At 46.5% G+C, this 23,601-nt stretch overlaps 2 protein-coding genes across 5 annotated transcripts in view; one reads left to right on the top strand and one right to left on the bottom strand.

The window, feature by feature from the left end:
• Positions 1–9,517, bottom strand: part of Wdr62 (WD repeat domain 62) — a 42,465-nt gene extending 32,948 nt beyond the window's left edge. For both annotated transcript variants that reach the window (XM_013077385.3, XM_021239424.2), the window contains exons 1-3: positions 9,183–9,517; positions 6,236–6,327; positions 5,012–5,074 (exon numbers count right to left, since the gene is read on the bottom strand). In XM_013077385.3, the coding sequence (XP_012932839.1) occupies positions 5,012–5,074; positions 6,236–6,327; positions 9,183–9,359 (332 nt within the window). In that variant the 5' untranslated portion in view covers positions 9,360–9,517. The remainder of the gene's footprint in view (positions 1–5,011; positions 5,075–6,235; positions 6,328–9,182) is intronic.
• Thap8 (THAP domain containing 8) lies at positions 8,213–23,589 on the top strand. 3 transcript variants are annotated; one of them, XM_087191331.1, is made up of 4 exons: positions 8,213–8,455; positions 18,767–18,962; positions 19,442–19,837; positions 21,126–23,589. In XM_087191331.1, exons 1-4 carry the CDS (start codon positions 8,385–8,387, stop codon positions 21,264–21,266), a joined length of 804 nt encoding a protein of 267 aa, XP_087047457.1. In that variant the 5' UTR covers positions 8,213–8,384; the 3' UTR covers positions 21,267–23,589. The 3 variants fall into 3 exon arrangements, with proteins under 3 accessions (XP_087047457.1, XP_004859027.1, XP_021095197.1); XM_004858970.4 differs by lacking the exon at positions 8,213–8,455 and adding an exon at positions 9,908–10,157; XM_021239538.2 differs by lacking the exon at positions 8,213–8,455 and adding an exon at positions 9,914–10,143.
• The last annotated feature ends 12 nt before the right edge of the window (positions 23,590–23,601 follow it).

Raw genomic sequence — 23,601 nt, 5'->3', positions numbered from 1 at the left:
ATATATTTTTTCCCTCTCCTCTCTTCCTCTTTTTCTTTTTTCTTTTTGTGGTGTAGAGGCCTTGCACATGCTAGGCAAATACTCTACCACTGAGCTATCCCCTCTTTGTTTCTTAACAGTCCACTAATTGTTTCCTTCATATGAGTTAGTAAATCAGCATGCAGATAACTAAGACAATGTTTTTAAGTGAGTCTCTGACAAGCCTGAAACATTTATCATGGCATCCACCCTTTGGTGCCTTCTCTCCACTCCTTACAGCAGCAGACATCACATACAGCTGCCTACCCTGTATCTGATTGCCTTCCTTCCTCACTGACATAACCCCACTGAGAACTGGGATGCCAACATCCCCAACTGGAGTACATTCCCTTGCCTCTCTTGTAGCTACACAGGTATAGCTACATGACTTGGTCTAGTCTAGGAGCAGAAAACTGATGGGCTGCGTGGGACTTCCACGGAGGTTTCTCAGTGGGAACCCCTTGCCCAGCTCCCAACCCACACTCTTTCTGCAACAAGAACAGGACAGCCAGGGCTGGGGATTTAGCTCAGTGGTTTTGTCACCTGCTGCGCAAGTGCAGGGACCTGAGTTCGATCCCCAGTACCAACCCCCCCCAAAAAAAACCCAATAGGACAGCCAGAACTCTATTTTGAGCCTTGAGGTGATCTCAGGAACAGAAGCCTTACAATTAAGTGTGGCAGAATAGAAAGACAAAAGGAGTGAAGTCCCTAATAACTTGAAAATTTTCTTTTTGAGACAGGGTCTTGCTATGTAGTCTAGGCTGGCCTTGAACTCCAGGTGATCCTTCTGCCTCAACCTCCTGAGGGTTGGGATTATAGGCATGCATCATTAGGCATGGCTGATCCCTAAACTTAGAGAGACACAGCCCTTAAGCTGCACATCTCCAGAATTCTTATGTGGGAGAAAAGCATACCCTTGTGTTGTTAGCCATGTTTGTTGTGGGGTTTTTATTGTTTTTTTCTTTTTTTCTGTTGTTTGTTTTTTTGAGACAGGGTCTCGCTATGCAGTTTAGCCTGGCCTTAAATTCACTATGTTGCCCAGGCTGCCCTTGAACTCTTTTTTTTTTTTTTTTTTTTTTTTTGGTGCCGGGGATCAAACTCGGGACCTTGCGCTTGCAAGGCAGGCACTGGAACCACTGCGCTAAATCCCCGGCCCTGGCCTTGAACTCTTAGTGATCCTCCTGCCTCAGCCTCCCAAGTCCTGGGATTACAGGCATGAGCCACCACGTCTGATGGTTTTCATTGATTATAGTCACTCCTTCCCTGTTGCATGCCCTGAGCCTGCACCTGGCTCTCTGGCAAATGTTGTGTGGTCATCACAACACTGATTCCATGGGCATGCTCTGTGGAGTTCGGGCTTATTAGTTAATTCTGCAGATGTGAAGCCCTCCACACAAGGAAGCCTCTGCCCAAGGTCAACTAACCAGGTGGCAACTTTCTGACTTGTAGGTTTTCAGTCCTGGCTACACATCAGAATTCCCTGGAAAACTCTTGACATATGGCCACACCATGCTACAACTAGCTGAGTGGAATGTGGTGAGGAACAGGAAGATATGTGCACTGTCTCAGAGAAGATTCCTCCAAGACATTTACTAATCACAAAGGGGAAAAGAGAGGCTCTGATGAAGTCCAGCAGGCACCACCTAACAGCTCTCCTGAAGTGTTCCTGCCAAAGATACAGAACCTGAATCTACTGTGAGGCAAGAGCAGACAACCCAAATGCTGGGATATTCCACAAAATACTTGATATGTGGTTCCTGAAAGTGTCACGATTATGAAAGTTGAAAAAAGATGGAGGAATTGCTTCAGCCTGAAAGAGGCTGAAGGGACAATTGAATGCAATGTGTGATTTCTGGGCAGAATCCTTCAGCTGTAAAGGACAGTCTTGGAACAAATGTTGAAACTTGAATGGAGTCATATGAAGAGTACATGGTAGCACTGTATCAGTTTGAATTTCCTGATATTGATGGATGTATTTTAATTTTGAAGGATCATGTCCTAATGATTTTGTAGGAAATTCACACTGAAATATTCAGACAGAGGTACCATGTCTGCAACTTATTCTCAACCAGTTCAGAAAAATACATACATTGATAGAGAATGACAAAGGAAATGTGGTAAATATTAATATGTAGGAAATAAGAGGAAAGATATATAGGTGCTCTTTTTACTATTCTTGTAATGCTGGGATTATTCTGATATCAACTTTAAAAATTGCCAATGCCAGGTCTCATTCTACATCAATGAATTCAACCCTCCCTGGGGTTAAGGCCCAGGATCACATGAATTTAATATGTGCTCAAGGGGAAAATCTCCTCACTGGCCACACCATTGCCTCAAAGAGTCCCACCAGAAGCTGAAAGTGGCCACCTCCATGCCCTGCACTGCTTACAGGAATTAGGGAGGAAACTCAGACAAGAGAGATTGCCCAAGAGGTATCTGACAAGTACTACCAAACTCGAGTCCATCACTGCCACAGAGGAACGTGGGTACCAGTGGCCAGGATTTCCCATTTTTTCAAAATAAGAGGGACATTTATTTTTTTGTAAAAAAATTTTAGTTGGGTATGATGTCACATGCCTGTAATGCCAGCACTGTGGGAGGCTGAGGCAGAAAGATCACAAATTTGAGCCCAACCTGGACAACAGAGTAACTTAGAAAATCTCTGTCTCAAAAACAGAGCTAAATAAAACTTTCCTCCTTAAAAAAAAAAAAAAAAAAAAGAAAAAAGAAAAAAGGCTGAGGATGCAGCTCAGTGCAAAGTCCCTGGGTTCAATTCCCAGTACCACAAAAACAAAAGAAACAGGGCTGGGGATTTAGCTCAGTGGCACTATGCCTGCCTGGCAAGTGCAAGGTCGTAAGTTTGCTGCCTACTACCAAAAGCAAACAAACAAAAAATAAAAACAAAAGAAACAAAAAAAGAGAAGACACATATTGTATCAGGCAATACAGAGATCTGTGGATGTCTGGTTTGTGATTATTGTCTTTAGGACACTTTCACAAATGGAAATGACAATTTTACTTGCAGAGGAGGTTATGGCTTAGAAAGTAATATTTCACCTAAGATCACACAGTAAATATTTCAGCCAGCTCTGCCCTCATCACTAATGACAGAACCCATAATTAGGAGCTGAGGGTCCCACAAAGCCAAAACAAGGGCTGGGCGTGGTGGTGGATGCCATAATCCCAGGACTCTTGGAGGCACAGGCAGGAGGATCACTGTGAGTTCAGGGCCAGCCTGAACTACAAATTGAGACCCTAGGGCTGGGGATTTAGCTCAGTGGTTCTGCCACCTGCCTCGCAAGTGCAAGGTTCCGAGTTGGATCCCCCGTACCAAAAAAACCAAAAAACCAAAAACACAAAGCAAGACCCTGTCTCAAAAAACCAAAAAACAAAATAAAACAAACAAAAAGCCAGAACAGAATCCATCTCCACCATATACCAGGGCCTGCCATAGCTTAAGGACCATGCCATAGGGACCACAAGGGAGACAGAAAATCCTCACCTCATCTGTTTACCTGGACCCAAAGGAGCTGAGCTTGACCTATGTCAAGGAGTGACGTGGGGAGCCCTTTTGGAACTATATCCTCAAAATGGCAGTGATCAGTCTGCCCCAAGGCAGAGGCCACCTGCTCAGGGCAAAAGGCTTTCCCTAAGAAACCTGTTGCTGGAGGTATTTCTTTTATTTTCTTGTTGTTTTTTGGTTTTGGAGACAGGCTCTCATTGTGCATTTCAAGGATGGCCTTGAACTTACCATGTAGCTCAAGCTAGCGTGGAACTCATGGCAATCCTGTCTGGGATTACAGGAGTGTGCTACCATACCCTGCTACAGGAATCTTTCTTTCTTTCTTTTAATTTTATTTTATCCCATTCCCCTATGGAGGGATCTTTCTAGAACAGCTTTTTTTTTTTTTTTGCAGTACCAGGGATCTCAGGACCTTGTACTTGTGAGGCAGGAGTGGTACCACTGAACTAAATCCTCGGCCCCTGGAGGGATCTTTCTAAAACCCAAATCAAGCTGGGCATGGTGACTCACACTTTAATCCCAGCACTCTTGGAGGCTGAGAAAGAAAGATCCCATGTTTGAGGCCAGGATGGGCAACTTAGGGAGACGCTATCTCAAAAATAAAAATTTTAAAACCTGTGTCAGACCCTGTGTCAAAAAATAAATAAGTAAGTAAGGGCTGGGGAATTTAACTCAGTGCAAAGGCCCTGAGTTCAATCCTCAGTAATAAGGAAAAAAAAGAACTGAGAGGAAGTCCCTGCCTTCAGAAAGATCACATTGTGGAAGAGAGAGACAGCAAACACCCGGAACAGGGAAATTAGATAGCATTTGAGAAAGGAGTAAATTTTATGGAGAGATAAGGTGTGCAGGAGGGCTGGGGTGGTGGTTGAAAGCATCTCTCTGGCCTATAAACTTCTTCCAGTGTTTTTCTTTGCATTCAGTATGATGTCCAGCCCCCTCCCAAGGTCCATGAGGCCCACGTAACACAGCTTCTGCTTCTCCAGCCTTACCTCTCCTGCCTGCATCCCTGCTCCCAGCATTAGGGTCTACAGCTGCTCCTCACCACTGCAGGATCTTTGCCTTGGTGATCTTCCTGGTTGGGGTGTTCTCCCTTGCCTTCACATTAATCACCCCCTCACTGCCGTCAGGTCTGATTTGGGGAGCCTTTCCTGCATTCACTGCCCTAACATGTCCCCCATAACTCCCTTCACGGGTCTGAGCAACATCAGCTAGTAATCTGCCAGCTGGTTTATAGCCCACACCAGGCTGTCAGCTCTAATGAACAATTCTTGTCTCTTATGTTCACTGCCATGTCGCCAGCACCTGGAACAGCACCAAGCAGAGTGGACACTAGGTGAATGTGGCTGAGCCGATGGAGTAGTGAATGAGTGATCACCTACCCATGAGCACCTTTAGGCTCTGTGAGGAAGAGGGATGTACCAGGACCCTGGTCCCCCCTCCCTACCTCATGGCCTGGCCCCAGCCTACCTGGCAGTATTCAAGATGTGCTGCTGCTTGTTCTCCTTGGGGTTCAAAATGACCACCACACAGCTAGGGAGAAAGAGGAAAATGTGCCTCAGCTGGGGAGCATGTTGGTTCAGGGATAATCCTATTCCAACAGAAGAGCCCACGTCAACAAAGCTTCCTCTCAACAGAAGATTCTCTCTGGTCTCCTCTTTCTCTTCCAAACGTTTAAGCTGAGATTTCTAGGGCACTTAACTTTATTAATATATTCTTAAATAGAGACCAACACTTTTTTTGTGGAAACTATTCTGTTGAGCCCTATGGTCTAGGCCAGTGGTGGTGAACCTATGGTACATGTGCCACAGTGGGCTGTTTGTATCATTAAAAGCTCTAAAAGGTTTGCCATCACTGGCTTAAGATAATAAAAACCTTATGCTCACAATGTATTTCTTTTTTAAAATTTTATTTATTCTGGTTTTTTTTGAGACGGGATCTTGCTATGTAGTTCAGGCTGGTCTTGAACTCATTATGTAGCTCAGGCTGGCCTTGAGCTTGTGGCGATCCTCCTGCTTCAGCCACTAGAGTATTGGGATTACTGGTGTGCACCACCATGCCTGGCTCCATAATGTCTTTAAATCTTTACAGCTGCCAAGTGAAATCAGGTCTCTTTAGACCCATTTTGTAGGTAAGGAAACTGAAGCCCAGAGAGGGCAAGTTCTTTGCCCAGGTCACCCAGCATGTCAGGAACAGACCAAGGATGTGAATCCATCCTTGTTGGATTTAAGAACCCACCCATGTCTTCTATCCTGGATTGCTTTCCTAAAATTCAGTAACAGATAGCATTCATTTGGAATTACTATGGGTCTGCCCTCCCTTGCTGGGAGGTCCTTTGACACCTACACCAGTGCCAGCCTCATCTGTGGAATAAAGAGCTTCTGGATCTCCTTTAGTCCTCCCCTTCCCTACCCAGGCAGAAGGTAGCACTAGTTTTGGTTTTTAATGGAATTTCCCAGAATTGCTGCCATCTCCTACTTGTAGTCATGATTAAGGCTTTCATAGTGCCCATTACATGCTAGGTGCTGCTGCAGACACACATGGGCCTAAGGAATCCACTCCATAACCCCTGGAGATAGGTAGCATTATCCACATTCTATATAGATGGGAAAGCTGAGGCCCAGAGATTCACAATGACTTCAGCTCCAAATTCCTCCACAGTGATTAGATGCAGAGGCCCGCCTGTGTACTTACCCTGCCAGGTAGGCCACATGGCCTGTGCCAGGGTCACAGGTTAGGCCACTGCTGTTCTGGGCTGTGATGCCAAGAACCTTCTCAAGTGACACCTGCAAAAGAAAAGGCCCAAGTCAGAGGCATCTGGCCCAGCAGACCCGACATGGCACAGCTGGCTTGGCTCCCACGTAGTTCCTGCTGCACTCAATACACACTTACTGAGCTTCAGCAGCTAAGCTATCCACCAGCAGCTAACACTTGCTTCTCTCACAACATTCCTTCAGCAAATACACAGTGCTAGGTGCAGGCCACAGAATGAGGGCGGTGGTGGGGGGGTGCAGACAAAAATCTCTGCCTTCCTAGAGCTCACATTCTGGTAGTGATGGGATAGAAGATACAGAAAAGGAACAAATCAAATATGCAAACTAGATGTCATGTGATGATAGAAGCAATAGGAAAAAATAAAGCAGGGAAAGAAACTGGGAATGCCAAGAAGATGGAATGCTGAAGTGAGAAGGTAACTAGTTTTGGGGTACTTTTATATGGATGAAAGACTTGAATCCTCAGAGTAACCCAGGGAAGAAGGCAAAATTTTTTTTCCAGTACCGGGAATTGCACTCAGGACTTTGCACTTGCCAGGCAGGCTTGGAAGAAGGCACTATTTATAGACAGGACACTGAGGCCCAAGATGCAGTACCTAGAGAGTGGCCAGGTTCTCCAAGGGAGATACAATCCCAGGCAGTCTAGCTCAAAGCCAGCACTTTGAGCCTTGCAGGAGACAGAGCAGGGAGCAAAAGCAGATAGTCTCCCTTGTCAAACTCACAGGTTGGATGTTTTAGAGGTGTCAACAAAAAACAAAAGGACTATCACATTTAAAAATTTAAGCTCTCAAAACAAAGTCAAATGGGCCAGACCCCATCATGGTTGATTAAACCATTTATATAAAGTATGGCCTAACAGAACTGTGGTACTTTCACATTTCTAGTTTCAAAAATAAATAAATAAACAAACTAGTTTCTAATTATTACAGAGTGACCCCTCCTCAAATAAGTCACTAGCCTCAGATTTAAAAGACAAACATTTCTACAATAGCTAACATTTACTGAACATTTACCAGGAGCCAGGCACTGTTCCAATACCTATAACTATTCACTTATTTAATGCTCATAATAAACTTAAGATATACTGTAGTCATCATCATCATCACCATCATCACTGTCATCTCACAGATGAGGAAACAGAGGCCTAGAGGGTTACTCATCTAGGAAGCAGCAGTGCCAGGATTCTAACACAGACAGCCAAGCAATGGGATTTATGTTTTTATGTGTCCACCTGTATTACTGGACATTAGTATAGCTGGACATTTTTAAACTGGGTCTTTTGCAAGCCAGATGGTCTCTGTTATGCTGCCAAAGAAAATTAATGACATTACTCAACATATAATACTAACAGTATTAGCTAAAACTAATAGAGTACTTGCAATATGCTAGGTATTATTCTAAATACTTCAGATATGTGAATACATAATCCTCAGCAAATACTCTGAGAGAATTCTACATCATTATTCTCATTTTACAGATGGGCAAACTGAAGCACAGAAAAACTTCATAACTTGCTATAAAAATTCACAACTCCGCTAGGGACAGAATTAATATATAAGCTCAGGCAGCCTGAGTCCAGAGGCTGTACTCTTACCCAGTTCACCACAGTGCCTCTGTATTTCTATTGTTATTCTCCTACATACACAGTTTAAGAGCTCACAAGGCATTTCCAGAAAAATATAAGATAAGGGCTATGAACTAAAGGGAATTGGAGGAGAAATTTAGGTGGGTGTCTGCTTTAGACGGGGATTCAAGCAGGACTCTCAGGGTAGGAATATTCAGGCTGAGATCTGAGGGATGGAAGGAAGACAACCAGGTAGACTGGAGCAAAAAATCCAGGCAGAGGACTCACCAAACACAAAGGCTAGGAGCCAGAAAAGAACTTGGAGCTTCAGGAAAACAGATAGCAGGCCAGTATGACTGAACCTTGGTGAGAGCGAGGACATGGGAGGAACAGCCAAAGGGGTGGGCAAGGGCCACTTGCCCGGAGCTCTGCAGCCAGGAGCAGGCGACATAACCAGAAGCAGCAAAAACCCACCAAGCAGGTATAAGATCCAGCAGCAGCTACCATGTATCCACCCTTTATGCGGACTCGGCCAAGAAGATCACAGTCGCAATTCCATCTCCCTTCAATACCATGGTAAGGTTGTTACCTCCATTTTATAAAAATAGACTTTGTGCCTAGGGAGTTAGAAATAAGTTTTAAAAATTCTTGTTGTGCGAATGTAGTAATATCTATTCTAAAATAATTTCCTTCTGCATTCCTCCGTCTCACGGAGAAGCTGTACTATATAGGCAACGTTGCAGAGATTTTATAGGTAGTCATATCCTCTCCGTAGTTTTGAGTGGCAAAATGGAATAAGAATACCACCTTATTGAAGGTATAGGAAAGAGAAGGCAGGGAGATGAGAGAAGGCAGTTGAGAACCAAGGAAGATCTGGGGCAGGTAACACTCCGGACTGAACGCAGGTAGGTAGGGACCTGAAGACTTAGCAGGAGCGAGGTTAACAAAAGTGGAAGGACCGGAAAAACGCCTAAAGGCGACTGGATGGAGCTTGAGATATACCCCGGAAGACGGACTAGGGGATAGCTACAGAAGCAAAACGCTTGGCAAGTGCTAGAAACCAGTGAAAGCTCCAAAGCTTAGGGTGAGCCAGGAATGTGGAGCAGCAGTACCCAAGGAAAGAGGAGGCGGGGAAATGGGAGGAGCCCAGCCAGGGGCGGGGGCCTCTGCGACGGGGCGGGGCTCCAAAGAAACGTGAAGGTACTAGCTGGGGGCTGCCAGGCAGGGCCAAAGATGTGAGGGCGGGACCAGGGACGGCCCAGTAAAGCTTGGAATGGGATAGGCAGGGCGAGACGCTTCTCACCCGGTTCTGCACGGTGTCCTCCGGCGCCGCCCAGAGTCGCGTCCGCCGCCGGAGGCAGAGTGGTGGGGCGGAGGGCGGGGGGGACTGGGTTTTCCGCGCTGGAACTCCCGCCATGACAGATGGCAGCTTCTCGACTGCATCGTTCCGCACGTAGCTTCCGAACCCTAAGGCCGCCATTGTGGCTCCGGAGACCCGCGACTGTTAGACCGTTACGCTCCTTAACTGCCGCAGCTGCCAAGACCAACTACAATAGCGAATGGCCGCGGGAACGCCGGCGCTAACGCTCATTTGATGCCGCGGGCCGCTCATTTGGCCAATGGCGGAGGTGCCGGGCGGCGCCCTTGACCAATGGGAGCTCAGAGACGGAGCGGAGTGTCAGGCAGGGTGGGGTCTTAGTCTAGTTGACGCTTGATCACGTGTCCTGAGCTTTCTTGTCCAGTGTTTTCCTTTTGACTGAAATATACAAGGTTTTAATCTTTACGAGGCTAAGGCCACAGTCTCCTTGCTGTGCTGTTTGGTGCCACGCGCGCCATGGCAATCGCCTGGATGTAGACGTAAGGTGTAGCCGAAAGAGACTGAAAGATCAGTGAACTTGGATGGCGCAGGCTCTTTCTCAGGCCACTTTCCCCCAACACGTGATGAAGGTTAGGGTGACGAAGAGCTGGCTTTGTGCAGATGTACTCGCCACGTGACGGGGGCGTAGCTGTGGAAACACGAGTGGCACCTACTACGCAGGCGCCCTCCGCGCTCCCCGTCACGTGAGAAGACACAGAATGTCACGTGAAGCAGGCGGAGAGCTGGCTGGCGGCCGGGCGGGGCGGGATTCGGCCGAGCGCGGCGAGGACCCGAGAGCGGCCGCTGACTGGACGAAACTCAACAGGGTTGGATAGCCATGCCTAAGTACTGCAGGGCTCCGAACTGCTCCAACACTGCGGGCCGACTGGGCTCCGACAACCGCCCTGTGAGCTTCTACAAGTGAGCGCAAGCGGGGGGCAGGGGTCGGGGCTCGGGGCTCGGGAGGTCGGGGCCCAAGAATTAAAACGGCTGTGCCTGGGCTCCTGGTCCAGCCTTAGGGTTTTAGGAAGTCAGGTGGTAAGGCTTGTACGCGAAGGCTTGCATGCAGAGGTGCAAATATCTGAAATAGCAAGGGTACCCGATACCTACAGATAGTGAACGGAAGGAGCACAAGAGGAAGGTTTAGGGAGAAATGAAGTTGGTCTAGTCTATAATGTAACTACCCATTCTCCATCTCCACGAATTTTGAGACTTCTCGAACTCTAAACGTCTGGTACTGAGCTGCTTGCTCATCTTGTCTCCCCCAAAATCTATTGCTAACGTCATCTTTCCTGTTGCTGAGGCTAAATGCCCCTTAGAATCAATCTTTCTTTTTCCTCACACTTGAGAAAGTCAATTCACTGAGATTGTTTTTTTAAAAAAATTGTCGTCTTAAATCGGGCGCGGTGGCGCCCCCTGTAATTCCAGCGCTCGGAAGGCTGAGGCAGGAGAATCACCGTGAGTTCAAGGCCAGGCTGGGCTACATACCGAGTGAGTTCAGTGGTGGCCTGAACCACATCTCGAGATCCTGTCTCAAAAAATCAAAAAAGAAAAACCTGATCTCTCATTTATTTGACAGAAATAACAGACACGGGAAAACCTAGAGGAAGAGCTAAAGGAAAAAATATTTCAAGGACATGCTGCAGATGTAAAGTGGGAGGACTCCCCATATTTGAGTGACTACTGCTTTCTTACTGGGAAACTGTTGTCTAAAGTCAGAGACCTTCAGAAACTTTGTTGTTTGAAATTATATCAGTAGGAATGAAATGTCTCACTTCTGCCTGGAGGAGCTAAGTCACTCTGACACAGAAGAGCAGCTTCATTTTTTTTTTGATATGTAAAAATTTCATGTATTAACTCCACGACTAGACTAGGCTAGTCATTGCTTATCAATGAACAAACCAGGCCAGGTCTACAAATATGCCATAGACTGTCCCCTAAATTGCATAAACTTTCACTTTTAATTGGAACTCTTTTTAATGCAAACATGATTAAAGGCATGTTAGATGATCCTCAGACTCTGTGAGGCTTGATCAAAGTTTGACCTCAATCTGGGCAACTCAGATTCAGTTGTTTTCTCACAAAGGCTGATTAGCTAAGAACTCCTGAGAAACCCAGGCTATTTTACCAGCTACCACTGAACTGTTTGCCTGACAGATCTCCAATACCAAGGAAAAGAAAAACTAATACAATCCCAACTTTCAAAGTGGTCTTGATGCATGCCTTTTTGGTTGTTTTCATCAGCTTTTCATACAACAGGAAAAGCCATTATGGTACCAGCCTTTAAAATGAAATACCCGGCCAGTGATCTCTATAGCTTCAATATCGTTTATCTACACTGATGACACTGGTTTGACTGTCAAGTTTTGAGCAAGTATTTTTTGATTAAAGATTCTGGTAGATAGTTTGGAATTTTCTCATGCAACTTGGCATGTGCATGTAAACACTCCGATATACCTCTGAAAAATGGTGACATTGCTCTCATGAGAAGCCAGCTCCAGTTCCTGACGTAAAAGAGAGCAGCTTCATTTTACAGTCCAGGCTCAAAGCTTTAGATACAGAGTTTCTGGACCCAGTGTTAAACATAACTTTGCAGTCCAGACCTAATATTATCCCTTTACATACTGTTTTGATTTACTTTGAGCTTATGTAAACACTGCTTTACTTTGATTTCACCTAAATTTCACTCTTACCCCAAACCCAAAAACTTTGTTTCTTTGTTTAGTGAGACCCCCCAGGGTACCGCTGGTGTTCACATCACTACGGTAAATAAACCTGACTTTCTTGGACTACAGATTTTTCCTTGTTAATCTTTTTTTTGGTACCGGGTATCTAACTCAGGACCTTGAGCTTTTGAAAAAGGCAGGTGGTGGGACCACTGAGCTAAATTCCTGGCCCCTTTCCTTGTTAATCTTAGCTTAACGGGCCCAGGACACATTCTTTCTCCAGTCTGTGGATCTGTATGTATCTTTTGCTCGCTCTCACTCCCTGTTGTTTTGACACAGGATTTTGCTGTACAGTTCATGCTGGCTTTAAACTCATTATGTAGAGCTGGGTATGGTAGCACGTGCTTGTAATCCTGGCATTCAAAGAGGCTGAGGCAGGAGGATTGCAAGTTCAAGTCCAATTTGTGCAACTTCAATACATAGTCTAAAAAATAAAAAGGTTTTGAAAAAGGACTGGTAATGTAGCTCCATTGGAAGGCTCTGGTTTCAATTCTCAGTACAAGGAAGAAATAAAGAACACTCTGTGTAACCCATATAACTTTATGAAAATCAGGAACTTAAAAAAATCAGACTGCAGATGTAGCTCAGTGGTAGAGCACTTGCCTGGCATGTGTGAGGCCCTGGGTTTAATTCCAAGTACCACAAAACAAACAGTTCATGACTTCACTGGTCACCCCATGGCTATCAGGCTGTTTCTCACACACATCTGGCCCACTCTATGTCAGTCTTGCAAAGCCACTTAGTTTAGCCACTTAGTACGAGAAGGAGTGTTTCCAAAAGAGATTCAGGAGAGGGCATGGGTGCCAGGTGGGAAACAAGGTGAAATATTTGGAGGGAAGTGGCTGCCAGGAAATAACTTGAGAGCCTGCCTGGCAGCCAGTGGGAACATTCATTAGCTCTATTTTAGGCCCTTTCAGGAACGAGTGATAGTCATCTCTAATAAGGGGGCGCCTATCAGTTAGGAACTACAACTGCCTGGCAGTCACAACATCCTGGAATAATAAAGACTTAAACAAATTTTCAAGTCCATAGGAATCAGCATGGTTAAGTACGGTTAAGTCATGCTGCAAGAACAAACTCCCCAAATCTCAGTGGCTTACTACATTAAAAGTTTTGGGTTTTTGTTTGCTTGTGGTTTGTTGTTATTGTTGTTTTGTAGTACTAGGGATTGAACCCAAGGCTTTAACACCAAAAAACATGCCTCCTTCCTTTTTATTTTGAGATAGAGTCTCCCTACACTGCCCAAACTTGGCTCGAACTTGCAGTCATCCTGCCTCAGCCTTCCGGAGTGCCACAAAGGTTTATTCTTTGCTCATACTATGTCTTTTACAGATCATTTGTAGACCAGCTCTATAATATTTTAATTGGGGACTCAGGCTGAAGGAGTTATTCCCTACTTGGAATATTGCTGGTCTTGTGGGGGGAGGAAGAAGAGGGGAATGTAGAGAACTGCTTAATCAGTGACTGTTGGTAAATTTTATATTTAGAAGCGACCCATGTCACTTTCACTTGCATTCTTTTGGCCAAAGCAGATACATGGCAAGCCTACCATCCATAGAGTGGAAATGTGTGATCTTCATAGGGGAGAGTAAACATTTTGAACAATACAGCTGACCACAGGGTTTATGTTTCTCTTGTATAAGACAAGTACAGAGGTTGGCAGACCAGCACCGACTGGTATGGCACCTCCACAGTCATCAGAGATGAGGGTTTACTCTTTCTGCTTTGTCATCCTGATCATGTGCTTCCATCTGGGATGGCTACCAGTGACCTGCCCACCATGTGCTACATTCCTGGAGGGAAGAAAAGGGAAGGGAGGGAGAGCAAAAAAGGTGTCAACTCTAAACTGAGTCCACCTCCTCTACAAGGCCTTCCCAGAAACCCCATCCAATAGTAGCATCTTCACCACTGGTCATCCCTAATAGCAAAAGAAGCTGGGAAACATGGTCTTTTAGCTGTACATTTAACCGCCCTGAATCAATCTGGAATTATGTTGGTAAGGGAAAAAGACAAACTCTGCCAGTGAATGCCACTCCGTGCTCTAGTTGAGATGATCACCAAGACTAACATAGTTCATAAAAACATGTGCTGTCCACTTAAGGTAGATTCTTAGGGATATTGAACATTATAAATGCTGCCATCCAGAGGAACAGAAGAAAAGAACAAGAACAAATTAAAGAGAGGTTTCTTAAGAGTCACTTTCCTTTTTTTACCCTCTGAGCTGCTGTGATTTCATTTGAGCACTCTTCCCATTTAAGGCACCATCCCAGATGCTCCCGAACAACTTGGAAGCATTCATTGGCCAGAACTTAGTCACATGCCCCCACCTAGTCACAGAGGAGCCTGGGAAATACCATCTTTTAGTGCAGGATACAGTGTGGCCTCAAAGTTGGGTTTTGTTGGTGAGGAACAAGAAGAAAGTATTGGAGTAGGGAGTTGGCCATCTCTACTAGGGAGGCCCTGGGATGGGGACTGCTGCTGGAATGAGTCGCTTGTGTCCAGAAGAATGGGGTGGCAAGAACATTTGGATCCCAGACATAGAGGCTGGAGGGACTGCGACATCCATACTCCCTGGCTGTGTGCCTGGGCTTCTGCCCTTTGTATGCCATAGTTCTTCTCTGAGTCAGCCCTTCTCTGCTGCCTGCCCTCTCTGCCTTTTCTCTGAGAAATCTTAATTCCATCTCCTTTCCTGCCTTCTACTGCCTCTGTGTATCCTTTCCGTGGTTTTCTTTCTTTGTCATCCCACCCTTTCTCTTTCTCTCTCCCTCCTCCCTTTCACCCCCTCACCCCAAGGTCTTCATATTGAGCTATACCTCTAGCACTTTTAAACTTTTTATTTATTTATTTATTTTGGTACCGGGAATTGAACCGGAACCACTGAGCTAAATCCCCAGCCCACTTTTTTAATTTTTAATTTTTACGGTACTGGGAATGGAATGCTTGCAAAGCAGGCATGGCATCACTGAGCTAAATCCCCAGCCCTCTCTGAGTACTTTTTTTTAAAGAGTTTATTATTTATTATTTTTGCAGTACTGGGGATTAACCTGGGTCCTTTGCACTAAACTCTATCCTAGCCTATTTTTTATATTTTTGAGACAGGGTCTTGCTATATAGTTCAGGCTGGCCTCAAACTGACGGTGATCCTCCTGCCTCAGCCTCCTGAATGCCACCATCATGCCTGGCCTATTTTTTATTTTGAGACAGCATCTTGCTAAGTTGCAGAGTTGCCCAAGCTGACTTGAACTTGCAGTCCCCCTGCCTCAGCCTCCCAGAGTGTTTGGATTAAAGGTGTGCGAGGACTGGGGCTTTAGCTCAGTGGTTCTGCCACCTGCCTCACAAGTGCAAAGGCCTGAGTTCAATCCCCGTACCCCAAAAAAAAAAAGTTGTGTGGCATCACACCAGGCTGGTTTCTGATGTTTTTATGGCTAACTTCATTTATGTTATTGATACTGGTTTTCTATTTCCAATTGTGGCATAAAGTTTCTCTTTTTTGGTATTTTTTAATAGTTAAAGGTTGGTTAATTTTATGGAAACTATTAAATGATGTCATAGGTATGGAAATCATTATAAAGGTCCATGTGTATGATTGGGTATATCTAATGCCACAAAACAAACTGTCCCCAGATTCAGTATCTTCAGATAAACATTTAATGTCTCAGTTTCTACCAGGTGCTACTGGACAAATTAGGCAGAACGTAGTCATGTGGCCACTGGCAACTACAAATGAGGCGCAAAAGGAGGACTTTATTCTGGGTAGCCTCAAGCCCAGGTCTAAATGGAGAATGTATTACTATCTAAGAGGGCAAGAACAAATGTTAGGGACAAGTGGCACCAGGAAACAGGAACAGTGGAGCACATTTATTTATTTTCAGCACTGGAGAATGAACCCAGGCCCTTCTCACTGAGCTATATCACCAGCCCTTTTTTATTTTAAGACAAAGCCTTCCTAAGTTGCCCAAGCTGGGTTTAAAATTGTGATCCTACTGCCTTAGCCTCCCAGAGTGCTGGGATTACAGGCATGTGCTACCATACCCAGCTTTGTGTGCATGCATATGAGTCTGTGTATATGTTTGTGTGTGTGTATGTGGCACTGGGGATGGAGCCTAGGGCCTGGCATTGCTAGGCAAGTGCACTACCACTGACCTACATACACTCCCAGTCTTCCAGTTCATTTTTTAAAAATTCCTTTTTAATTAAAAACTGTATTTACTTAGAAGCATTCAGAATGTTAACAGAACAGCTGTAACTATTTTTTTGGCAATTACAGAGTGATACTTAACAGGTCAATAATATTGTATACTCTGCATCAGAGAGAAGTGAAGGTAAAAAAAACCAAAACACTACCATCCCCACATATAACTAATTTGTGCTGTGCACCAAGAACTACAGTAAATTTCCATGTCAGTCTACGACCCTTGTACTCTACTAGGCAAAGTTAGTGACTACTGAGAATACCTTCAGGACAGGGCTTTCTAAAGGCACATTTGGTAGTGTGTTAACTATACAAACAAAACCAAACCCCCAAAACCTGTACAGTTTAAAACAAACCCTACACAGCCTTACATTTCAATTTTTTCTTTTAAAGGAGTGAGTTGTGTACAGTGGTGGTGATGGGGTTAAATACTATATAGACAAGAAAAACTGCTAGAATGAACTCTTTCATCAACGTCTCCATCATCTTTTCCCTCCTCCTTTTCATCTTCCTTGTCGTCTTCTTTATCATATAGGCCTTGATGACCTCCCACATCAGGCTTTCCCTGAGCTCAGGATGCAGTAGCAGTATCCTTTTCACATTTTCCCTTCAGTTTAGGGGCCTTCTTTTTGTAAGGCTGCCTGTCCTCAGGCGGTGTTATTCCGCCTCTCTCACAGTTTCTTTTGCAATACCACCAATGGATAGACCAGGAGCCAGCCTGCTTGTTTGTTGCTTTTCTTTGCTTTGATTTTCTTTCTTTTCTCTCTCTTTCTCTCTCTCTTTTTGTACTGAAGATGAAACCTAAGGCCTTCACATTAAGCTGTATCCCCAGGCCTTTTGATTTTTAATTTTCAGTCGGGGTTTGGTTAAGCCACTGTGTTGCCCAGGTGAGTTTAAACTTGTGATCCTCCCACCTCAGTTTCCAGGAATGCTAGGACTAGGGGTATGTACCACCATTCCCAGCAAAATTTCTTTCCTTTTAAAGACTAAATATTTAAATATTCCATTGTATATATAAGCCATAAGTAGCTGTCAATTGACATTTCCACCTTTTGGCTGTTATGAATTAAGCTGCTGTGAACATGGGTGTGCAAGCCCCTGCTTTCTTTTTTTCCAGGTGTGTATACAGAAGTGGAATTGCTGGATCATATAGTAATCCTATTTTTAATTTTTGAGGAGCTGCAATATTGTTGCACAAGGTTCCAGTTTCCCAATTTCTCCACTTCCTTACAAACACTTGTTATTTTCTTTTTTTTCCCTCTCTAGTAGCCATTCTAATGGTTGGAATTACTTCACCATGGTTTGGTTTTACAGTTCCCTAATGCTTAGTGACACTGAGCATCTCTTCATATCCTTTCGGCCATTTGTGTATCTTCTTCAGTGAAATATCTGCTCAAGTCTTTTGCCCTTTTTCTTTTTATCTAATTTTTTTCTTCCATTCTTTTTTCAGTACTGAGAGTTGAACCCAGGGCCGACCCACTAAACTACATCCCTGGCCCTTTTTTATTTTTTATTCTGAGACAGGGACTTGTTAAGTGGCTAACTTGTGCAGTCTGGGCTGAACTTAGTCCTCCTACCTCAGCCTCTGAAGCGCTGGCTCACATATTTTGAAGTAAATATCAGGTATCAGTTCTTTTATTCATAAATATTTCAGAATGTTTTCTAGCAAAAGACTATTTTAGAAGGACAAACTGTGTAATAATCACACCTAGCACAATTAAACTTCTTATAACTAATACCCAATTTATGTTCAATTTTCTCCAATTATCTTAAAATAGCTTTTTGCGGGGAGGGTACTAGAGAGTGAACCCAAAGTCTGCACTGGGCTGCATTCTCATCCCTTTTTACTATTTATTTAGAAACAGGGTTTCCTATGTTGTCCAGGTGGGACCTGAACTTGCAGTCTTCCTGCCTCAGCCTCCCATACTGCTAGGATTACAGGTGTGCATCGCCATGGCTAACTTTAAAATGGCTTTTTATTTTTTTTAGTTTTTTGTGGGTTTTTTTTGGGGTTTTTTTGTTACCGGGGATCGAACTTGGATCCTTGCACTTGCGCAGCAGGCAGTGAACCCACTGAGCTAAATCCCCGGCCCCTAAAATGGCTTTTTATTGAATGGTTTGTTGCAAACAAGGTCCACATCACCCTTGGGCTCCATCCTGCCTTTGAATTGATGTTTCTGAAATCTCAAATGTATAACCCTCACTCTCACCCCAGTTACAGGTTGTGGAAAACACTTTTCAACCTGACTGCAGGATGTCTCACATTCTAGACAGCTGATCGTATAGAGAGCTCCTTTGGGTTCACGTGCAGGAACAAACTGAGGGGTGGAGAGTGGCAGTGCGCAGCAGGACCAGAAAGGAGGCCAGAGCCTAGTGGGAAAGAGGAGGCTGGATAAGAAAGGCAGCAGAGCTGGGAGAGGGGTGGGTGTCAGCTGCTTAGAAGGTGGAGCCCAAGAATGGGATTTGTGAGGTGGAGAAAGCCCAGGGCCAGGAGGGGTAAGGCCAATTACTGGCCTAGAAGAGGCCTAGGCTCGGAGACCAGGAGCCTCAGGTGTAGGTTGCCTCAGGAACATTGGAGGGGACACTGACCTGGCAGCCCTGGTACCTTGCAGGTTCCCCCTGAAGGATGGTTCACGGTTGCAGTCCTGGCTCCGGCACATGGGTTGTGAGCACTGGGTGCCCAGCTGCCACCAGCATTTATGCAGCGAGCACTTCACACCCTCCTGCTTCCAGTGGCGCTGGGGCGTGCGCTACCTGCGGCCCGATGCGGTGCCCTCCATCTTCTCCCCGGCGCCGCCGCCGGCTCAGGTGAGCGTGGAAGGTCCAACTTCCAGCCTTTCCCACTCGGGAAATGACAAATGACTCGTGGATTCTGGTCCCCAGCTCCTCTCCCCTAAGGGTAGTCTATTTTTTTTTTCTTTTTCTTGGTATTGGGGACTGAATTCAGGGCCTTTACACTGAGCTACAGTCCCAGGCCTTTGGATTGATTGATTGGTTACAGACTCTCACTAAGTCACTGAATTGCCTAGGTGGGACTCTCTCGAATTTGCAATCTTCCTGCCTCAGCCTCCTAGGGTTTTGGGATCAAAGGTGTGCACCACCACCCCAAGCTGGGAAGTCCCTCTTGGAGTCTGCCCCTCAGCTGTTTCTTCCAGAGGGAAGTTTTTACCTAAACTCTGGCCTTACCTGAGGGAAATCCCCCAAGAGACTGACTCCAGCGCTTAGTTCCTGCGGAAATAATATCCCTTGGAGTTCGTCCCTGATGATCCCCACCTGATGTCTTTCAGAGCCTGGGGAGGCCCCGAAGCGCCGAGAAGCCGGTCGCATCGCCCCTTCCTCCCACACAGGAGGCTGTGCCCGCTCCCGGGGAACCCGCCGCCGCCGCCTCTGGCCCAGTGCACCTAGTGGTGTTGGGGCCCACCTCCCGGGACTCTTCAGCCGCGGCCACCCTGTGCTTGACTCCGTTTCCCCTTTCGCCTGCCACAGTGGGGCCGCGGCCCGGAGTTGCCTCCCAGTACCCGAGGACCGGGCTGGGCGCGGCACTCGAAGCCCTGCAGCGCCGTGTGCATAGGCTGCAGCTGCGGCAGGAGAGGCACCAGGCACAGCTGCGGGCTCTGGAACAACTGGCGCAACAGCTGTGCAGGGAGAACCTGCGGGTCTGGGCCCGGGTGCCGTTGCATGTGGTGAGTGTGGCCCGGGGCTTGGGACCGGCCCACCCCGCACAGTGTCTTCTTTTAAACAGGCCCAATATTTACAAATTCCAACATTTCACCAGGTTTCCAAACTGCTAGTATTTCTGGGGGGAAATGGATCTGGGACTGAGGATGTTGCTTGGTGGCACAGCACATGCTTAGCATGCACCAGGCCCTGGGTTCCATCCCAGGTACTGGAAAGGGAAAAAAAAAGTCACTCTGCCAGTGCCAAGCAACCACTGGCCAGAACCGAGTAAGACCTGCTCCATTTATGCATAATAATATTTAGGGAGCTCTTTGCGCCAGACACATAGTTAATAATAATTGAAAACACACTTAATCTTGATACTGCTGTTGTCCCCATTTTCCACATGAAAAACAGGCTCAGAGCAGCCCAGTAACTTGCCCAAAGTCAAGGAGCCAGTAAACAGCACAGAGCCAGACATCCTGTCCCAGAGGAGGGGAGCTTCCTGCCAGCCCCTGTACAGCTTGAGTTTGCAGTCCCTCTGCTGGTGGCTCCCAGGCTCTATTGAAAGCTCTGTGGCCCTTACATTTTTTACTGCCGTGTGCGTGTGCATGTGCGTATGTGTGTGTGTGTGTGTGTGTGTGTAGGGGTGAAAATAAAAGATTAAGCCTTTCCCACACTTAAACTCCCAAGGTAGAGCCCGAGCTATGGACGCTGGACTCATGGGTGGGGGTTCAGAAAGGTGCCCCCATGGTATCTCTGTACTAAGGTGTCACAAATTGACAGCCAGTGGATTAGCCATGACTCACAAGTGGGATTTGTTTGTCCTCAACAGTGCTTTAAAGTAATGTCTGGTCTTTGCTGAAGGCTCAGTAGATCTAACAGCACTGCGTTTGTATTCGTAGAGAAGTTAAGTCAGCTGGAGTTGCAGTGAGTTGTTTCTGGGGATTTTGAAACTGTGCTCTGGGACCCTGAAGGACAGTAGGGCTGGGACAGAGATCCAGCTCAGGCCTTGGCTCTCCCTTGGGCTGACAGTGTCTCTGTCTCTCCATGTCTGCCCCCAATCTCTTCCCCATGTGTTCCCCCCACCTTTCTCCCCATTTCTTTGTACTAATTCTGTCCTCTCCCATGACTGCCTCTGGCCTCATATCTGCTTCTGTCTCCCTGTAACTCTTCACCCACATTTTGCTCTGTTTCCTGGCACTCCCTTCCCTCCCTGGCTTTCCCGATTGCCATCATTTCTGTTTGTCCCTCTGTCTCTCCCCACTCCTGTGTGTTCCCCATCTCTACCACTTCATTCCTGGGATGGCCCAGCTGCCCAGACCTGAAGAATCCCGAACTTTCACCATCATCTTCGGAGGGTCTGACATTGCTGTGGTCCTTGCCCAGGGGCCTGCCCCTGCCACACCGGATGTCAAGCCTGAGCTCCTGGAAACCGGGGCACCCATTGGATAGAGACCAAGTGGACAATGTCAAGGGACAGAAGATAGAAGAAGAGAGGCTTCAAACTTGGGCATTTTCCAGCCTCACTGCCTGGCGAGAACCAGTGCCACTCCCAAGTGCCTGGGTCCCACTCCCCACTCCTAGTGGTCCCCCTAACTTCATGACTGACCTGGGCCCGAATCCCCCACTGGCCCTCATCTCCCTACCTACCTGGCCCCTGCCATCTGCACCTCAGATCTTTGCAGTCAGGAAAGCCCCCTCAGAGAAGAACAAGGGTCTTGTGTCTGGGGAGTGCTGTACCTGGTTCTGACGAGCCCAGGCACCCAGTGCCAAGCATGCCGCTGAGTTGAGGACACAGCAGTGGAACAGCAACAACCATCCCTGCCCTCGTGGTACTCACATCCTGCTTGAGTTAAAGGTGAACTAGTAAACCAATAAACCACATAGCTTTAGCCTTTGATAAGTGTTATAAAGACTGAATAAAAATATGATTGAGAGGAGGAAAGGGAGAGGGCTGTCTAAGGAGGCAGCATTTGAGCAGAAACCTGGATGATGAGGGGCTGGTGTAGAGGGAGCATGGCCAGTGCTCCAAGAACAGTGCTGTAGTGGCCCTACCATCTAGGGAAGAGATGGTGAACCTTCTAGAGACCGAGTGCCCAAACTGCAACTCAGAACCCGCTCATTTATCACACAGTGCCAACACTGCAATTAAACCTGAATGCTCACTGCTGGGAAGACTTGGTTTGTGTGCCAACAGAGGGTGTGCTATAGATTCACCACCACTGATCTAGAGCATCAGAGCAAGGAGGGTGGCATTGCTCTGAAGAAAAGTGGAGTGGGGTAGGGTTCAACTTTAGATATGGAGAGCAGGGAAGGTGTCACTGAAAAAAGGGGAGAAAGGGAACCATGCAGATGTCTGGAGGAAGAACCTTCCAGGCAGAAGGAACAGCTAGTGCAAAGGCCCTGGGTTAAGGAAGAGGGAGGCCAGCATGGCCAGAATGAATGGAAGGAAAAGTCAGAGGAGAGGTGGCAGGGACAAGTTCATGAAGAGCCTTGTGGGCCATGGCTGAGAGCGCTGGCTTTTCCCTGGAGTGCAGTGTAGAAAGCAGCTTCTGCTGAGTTGGAGGAGCCTGGTGTGACAGGTGTTAACAGACCCCTGTGGCTGGAATGTTGGGAGTAGACTGGGCTGGAGAGGGGTGGGTGGGGAAGCAGGGAGAACAGAGAGGAGGCCACTGCCACAGCCCAGGTGAGAGAAGATAAAGGACAGAGCAGGGCAAGGTGGTGCTCCCTATAATCCCAGCACTGTGGAAAGGCTGAAGCAGAAGGGCTGCAAGTTTGAGTTGTGCCTGGGCAACTTAGTGAGACCCTGTCTCAAAAATTTAAAAAGGGGGCTAGGGGGCCGGGGATTTAGCTCAGTGGCACCGCACCTGGCTCACAAGTACAAGGTCATGAGTTTGGTCGCTGGTACCAAAAAAAAAAAAAAAAGGGCTAGGAATGTAGCCCAGTGGAACAGCATCCCTGAACTTGATCCTCAATACAAAAAAAAAAAAAAAAGAGGAAAAGATGAAAGATAGGGGGTGGGGGCTGAAATTCTGGGACTGTTTTGGAGACTTCCCATTAGAAGGCTGAGAAGAGAAAGGTGGTTACCCAGGTAGGGGTGACCGGGGGCAGAGCAGACAGCAAGCAGCCAGCCCAGGTCTGAGACTGCGCCAGGGCTCTGGGCTGGTTCCAGAGGGGCTGTTGATAGATCTTTCCCCCAGGTACTGCTACTACAGTTATGTGGCCTGGAGGCTGAGAACCTGACTCCACAGGCTGTTTGGTTTCATATTTTAGCTCAATCACCTACTTGCTGTGTTCCTGTGAGCAAGCAGCTTAACCACTCTGGGCTTGAGTAAGTGAAGGGTGAAAATTGTGTGATGATGATTAGGATGAAGATAATGGTGATATAAAATCACTCCTGTATGCCCCCTTCTATAGATTGAGCATGCACAAGGAGTTAGGATTGAGGCCCTGGAGAAGGGAAACATCCATCAACACTGCACCGACACCACTGCCCTTGCTGGCCTGGTCTGTAGGTCCAAGAGCATGCTCTGTCACAGCAGGAGTCAATAAAAAGACTGGAGCAGTTGGGGGGTAGTGACACATGCCTGTAATCCCAGCACTGAGCCAGGCTGAGTCAAGAGAATTGCAAGTTCGAGTCCCACCAAGGAAACTGATCGAGACTCTATCTCAAAAAATTAAAAAGGGCTGGGAATGTAGCTCAGTGTGAAAGCCCTGGGATCAATTCCCAGTGCTGCAAAAACAAAACAATAAAGAAACTGCTCGTTTTACCACAGATCTTTTTTTG

Source organism: Heterocephalus glaber, unplaced genomic scaffold (genome assembly GCF_053883595.1).
Source record: "Heterocephalus glaber isolate CG9 unplaced genomic scaffold, H.glaber_assembly_v1.0 deba00001561, whole genome shotgun sequence".
NCBI lineage: Eukaryota > Metazoa > Chordata > Mammalia > Rodentia > Bathyergidae > Heterocephalus > Heterocephalus glaber.
The sequence above is the reverse complement of the archived record's forward strand: the minus strand, read 5'-3'. Positions and strand labels throughout refer to the sequence as shown.

What these genes read in the sequence shown, in the direction of transcription:
- Thap8 (XM_004858970.4), top strand. Translation starts at nt 10,075, where the DNA reads ATGCCTAAGTACTGCAGGGCTCCGAACTGCTCCAACACTGCGGGCCGA. An exon ending in CGGCGCCGCCGCCGGCTCAG is followed by an intron (nt 18,963 to 19,441) that starts GTGAGCGTGGAA and finishes GATGTCTTTCAG; the next exon opens with AGCCTGGGGAGGCCCCGAAG. An exon ending in CCCGGGTGCCGTTGCATGTG is followed by an intron (nt 19,838 to 21,125) that starts GTGAGTGTGGCC and finishes GGGATGGCCCAG; the next exon opens with CTGCCCAGACCTGAAGAATC.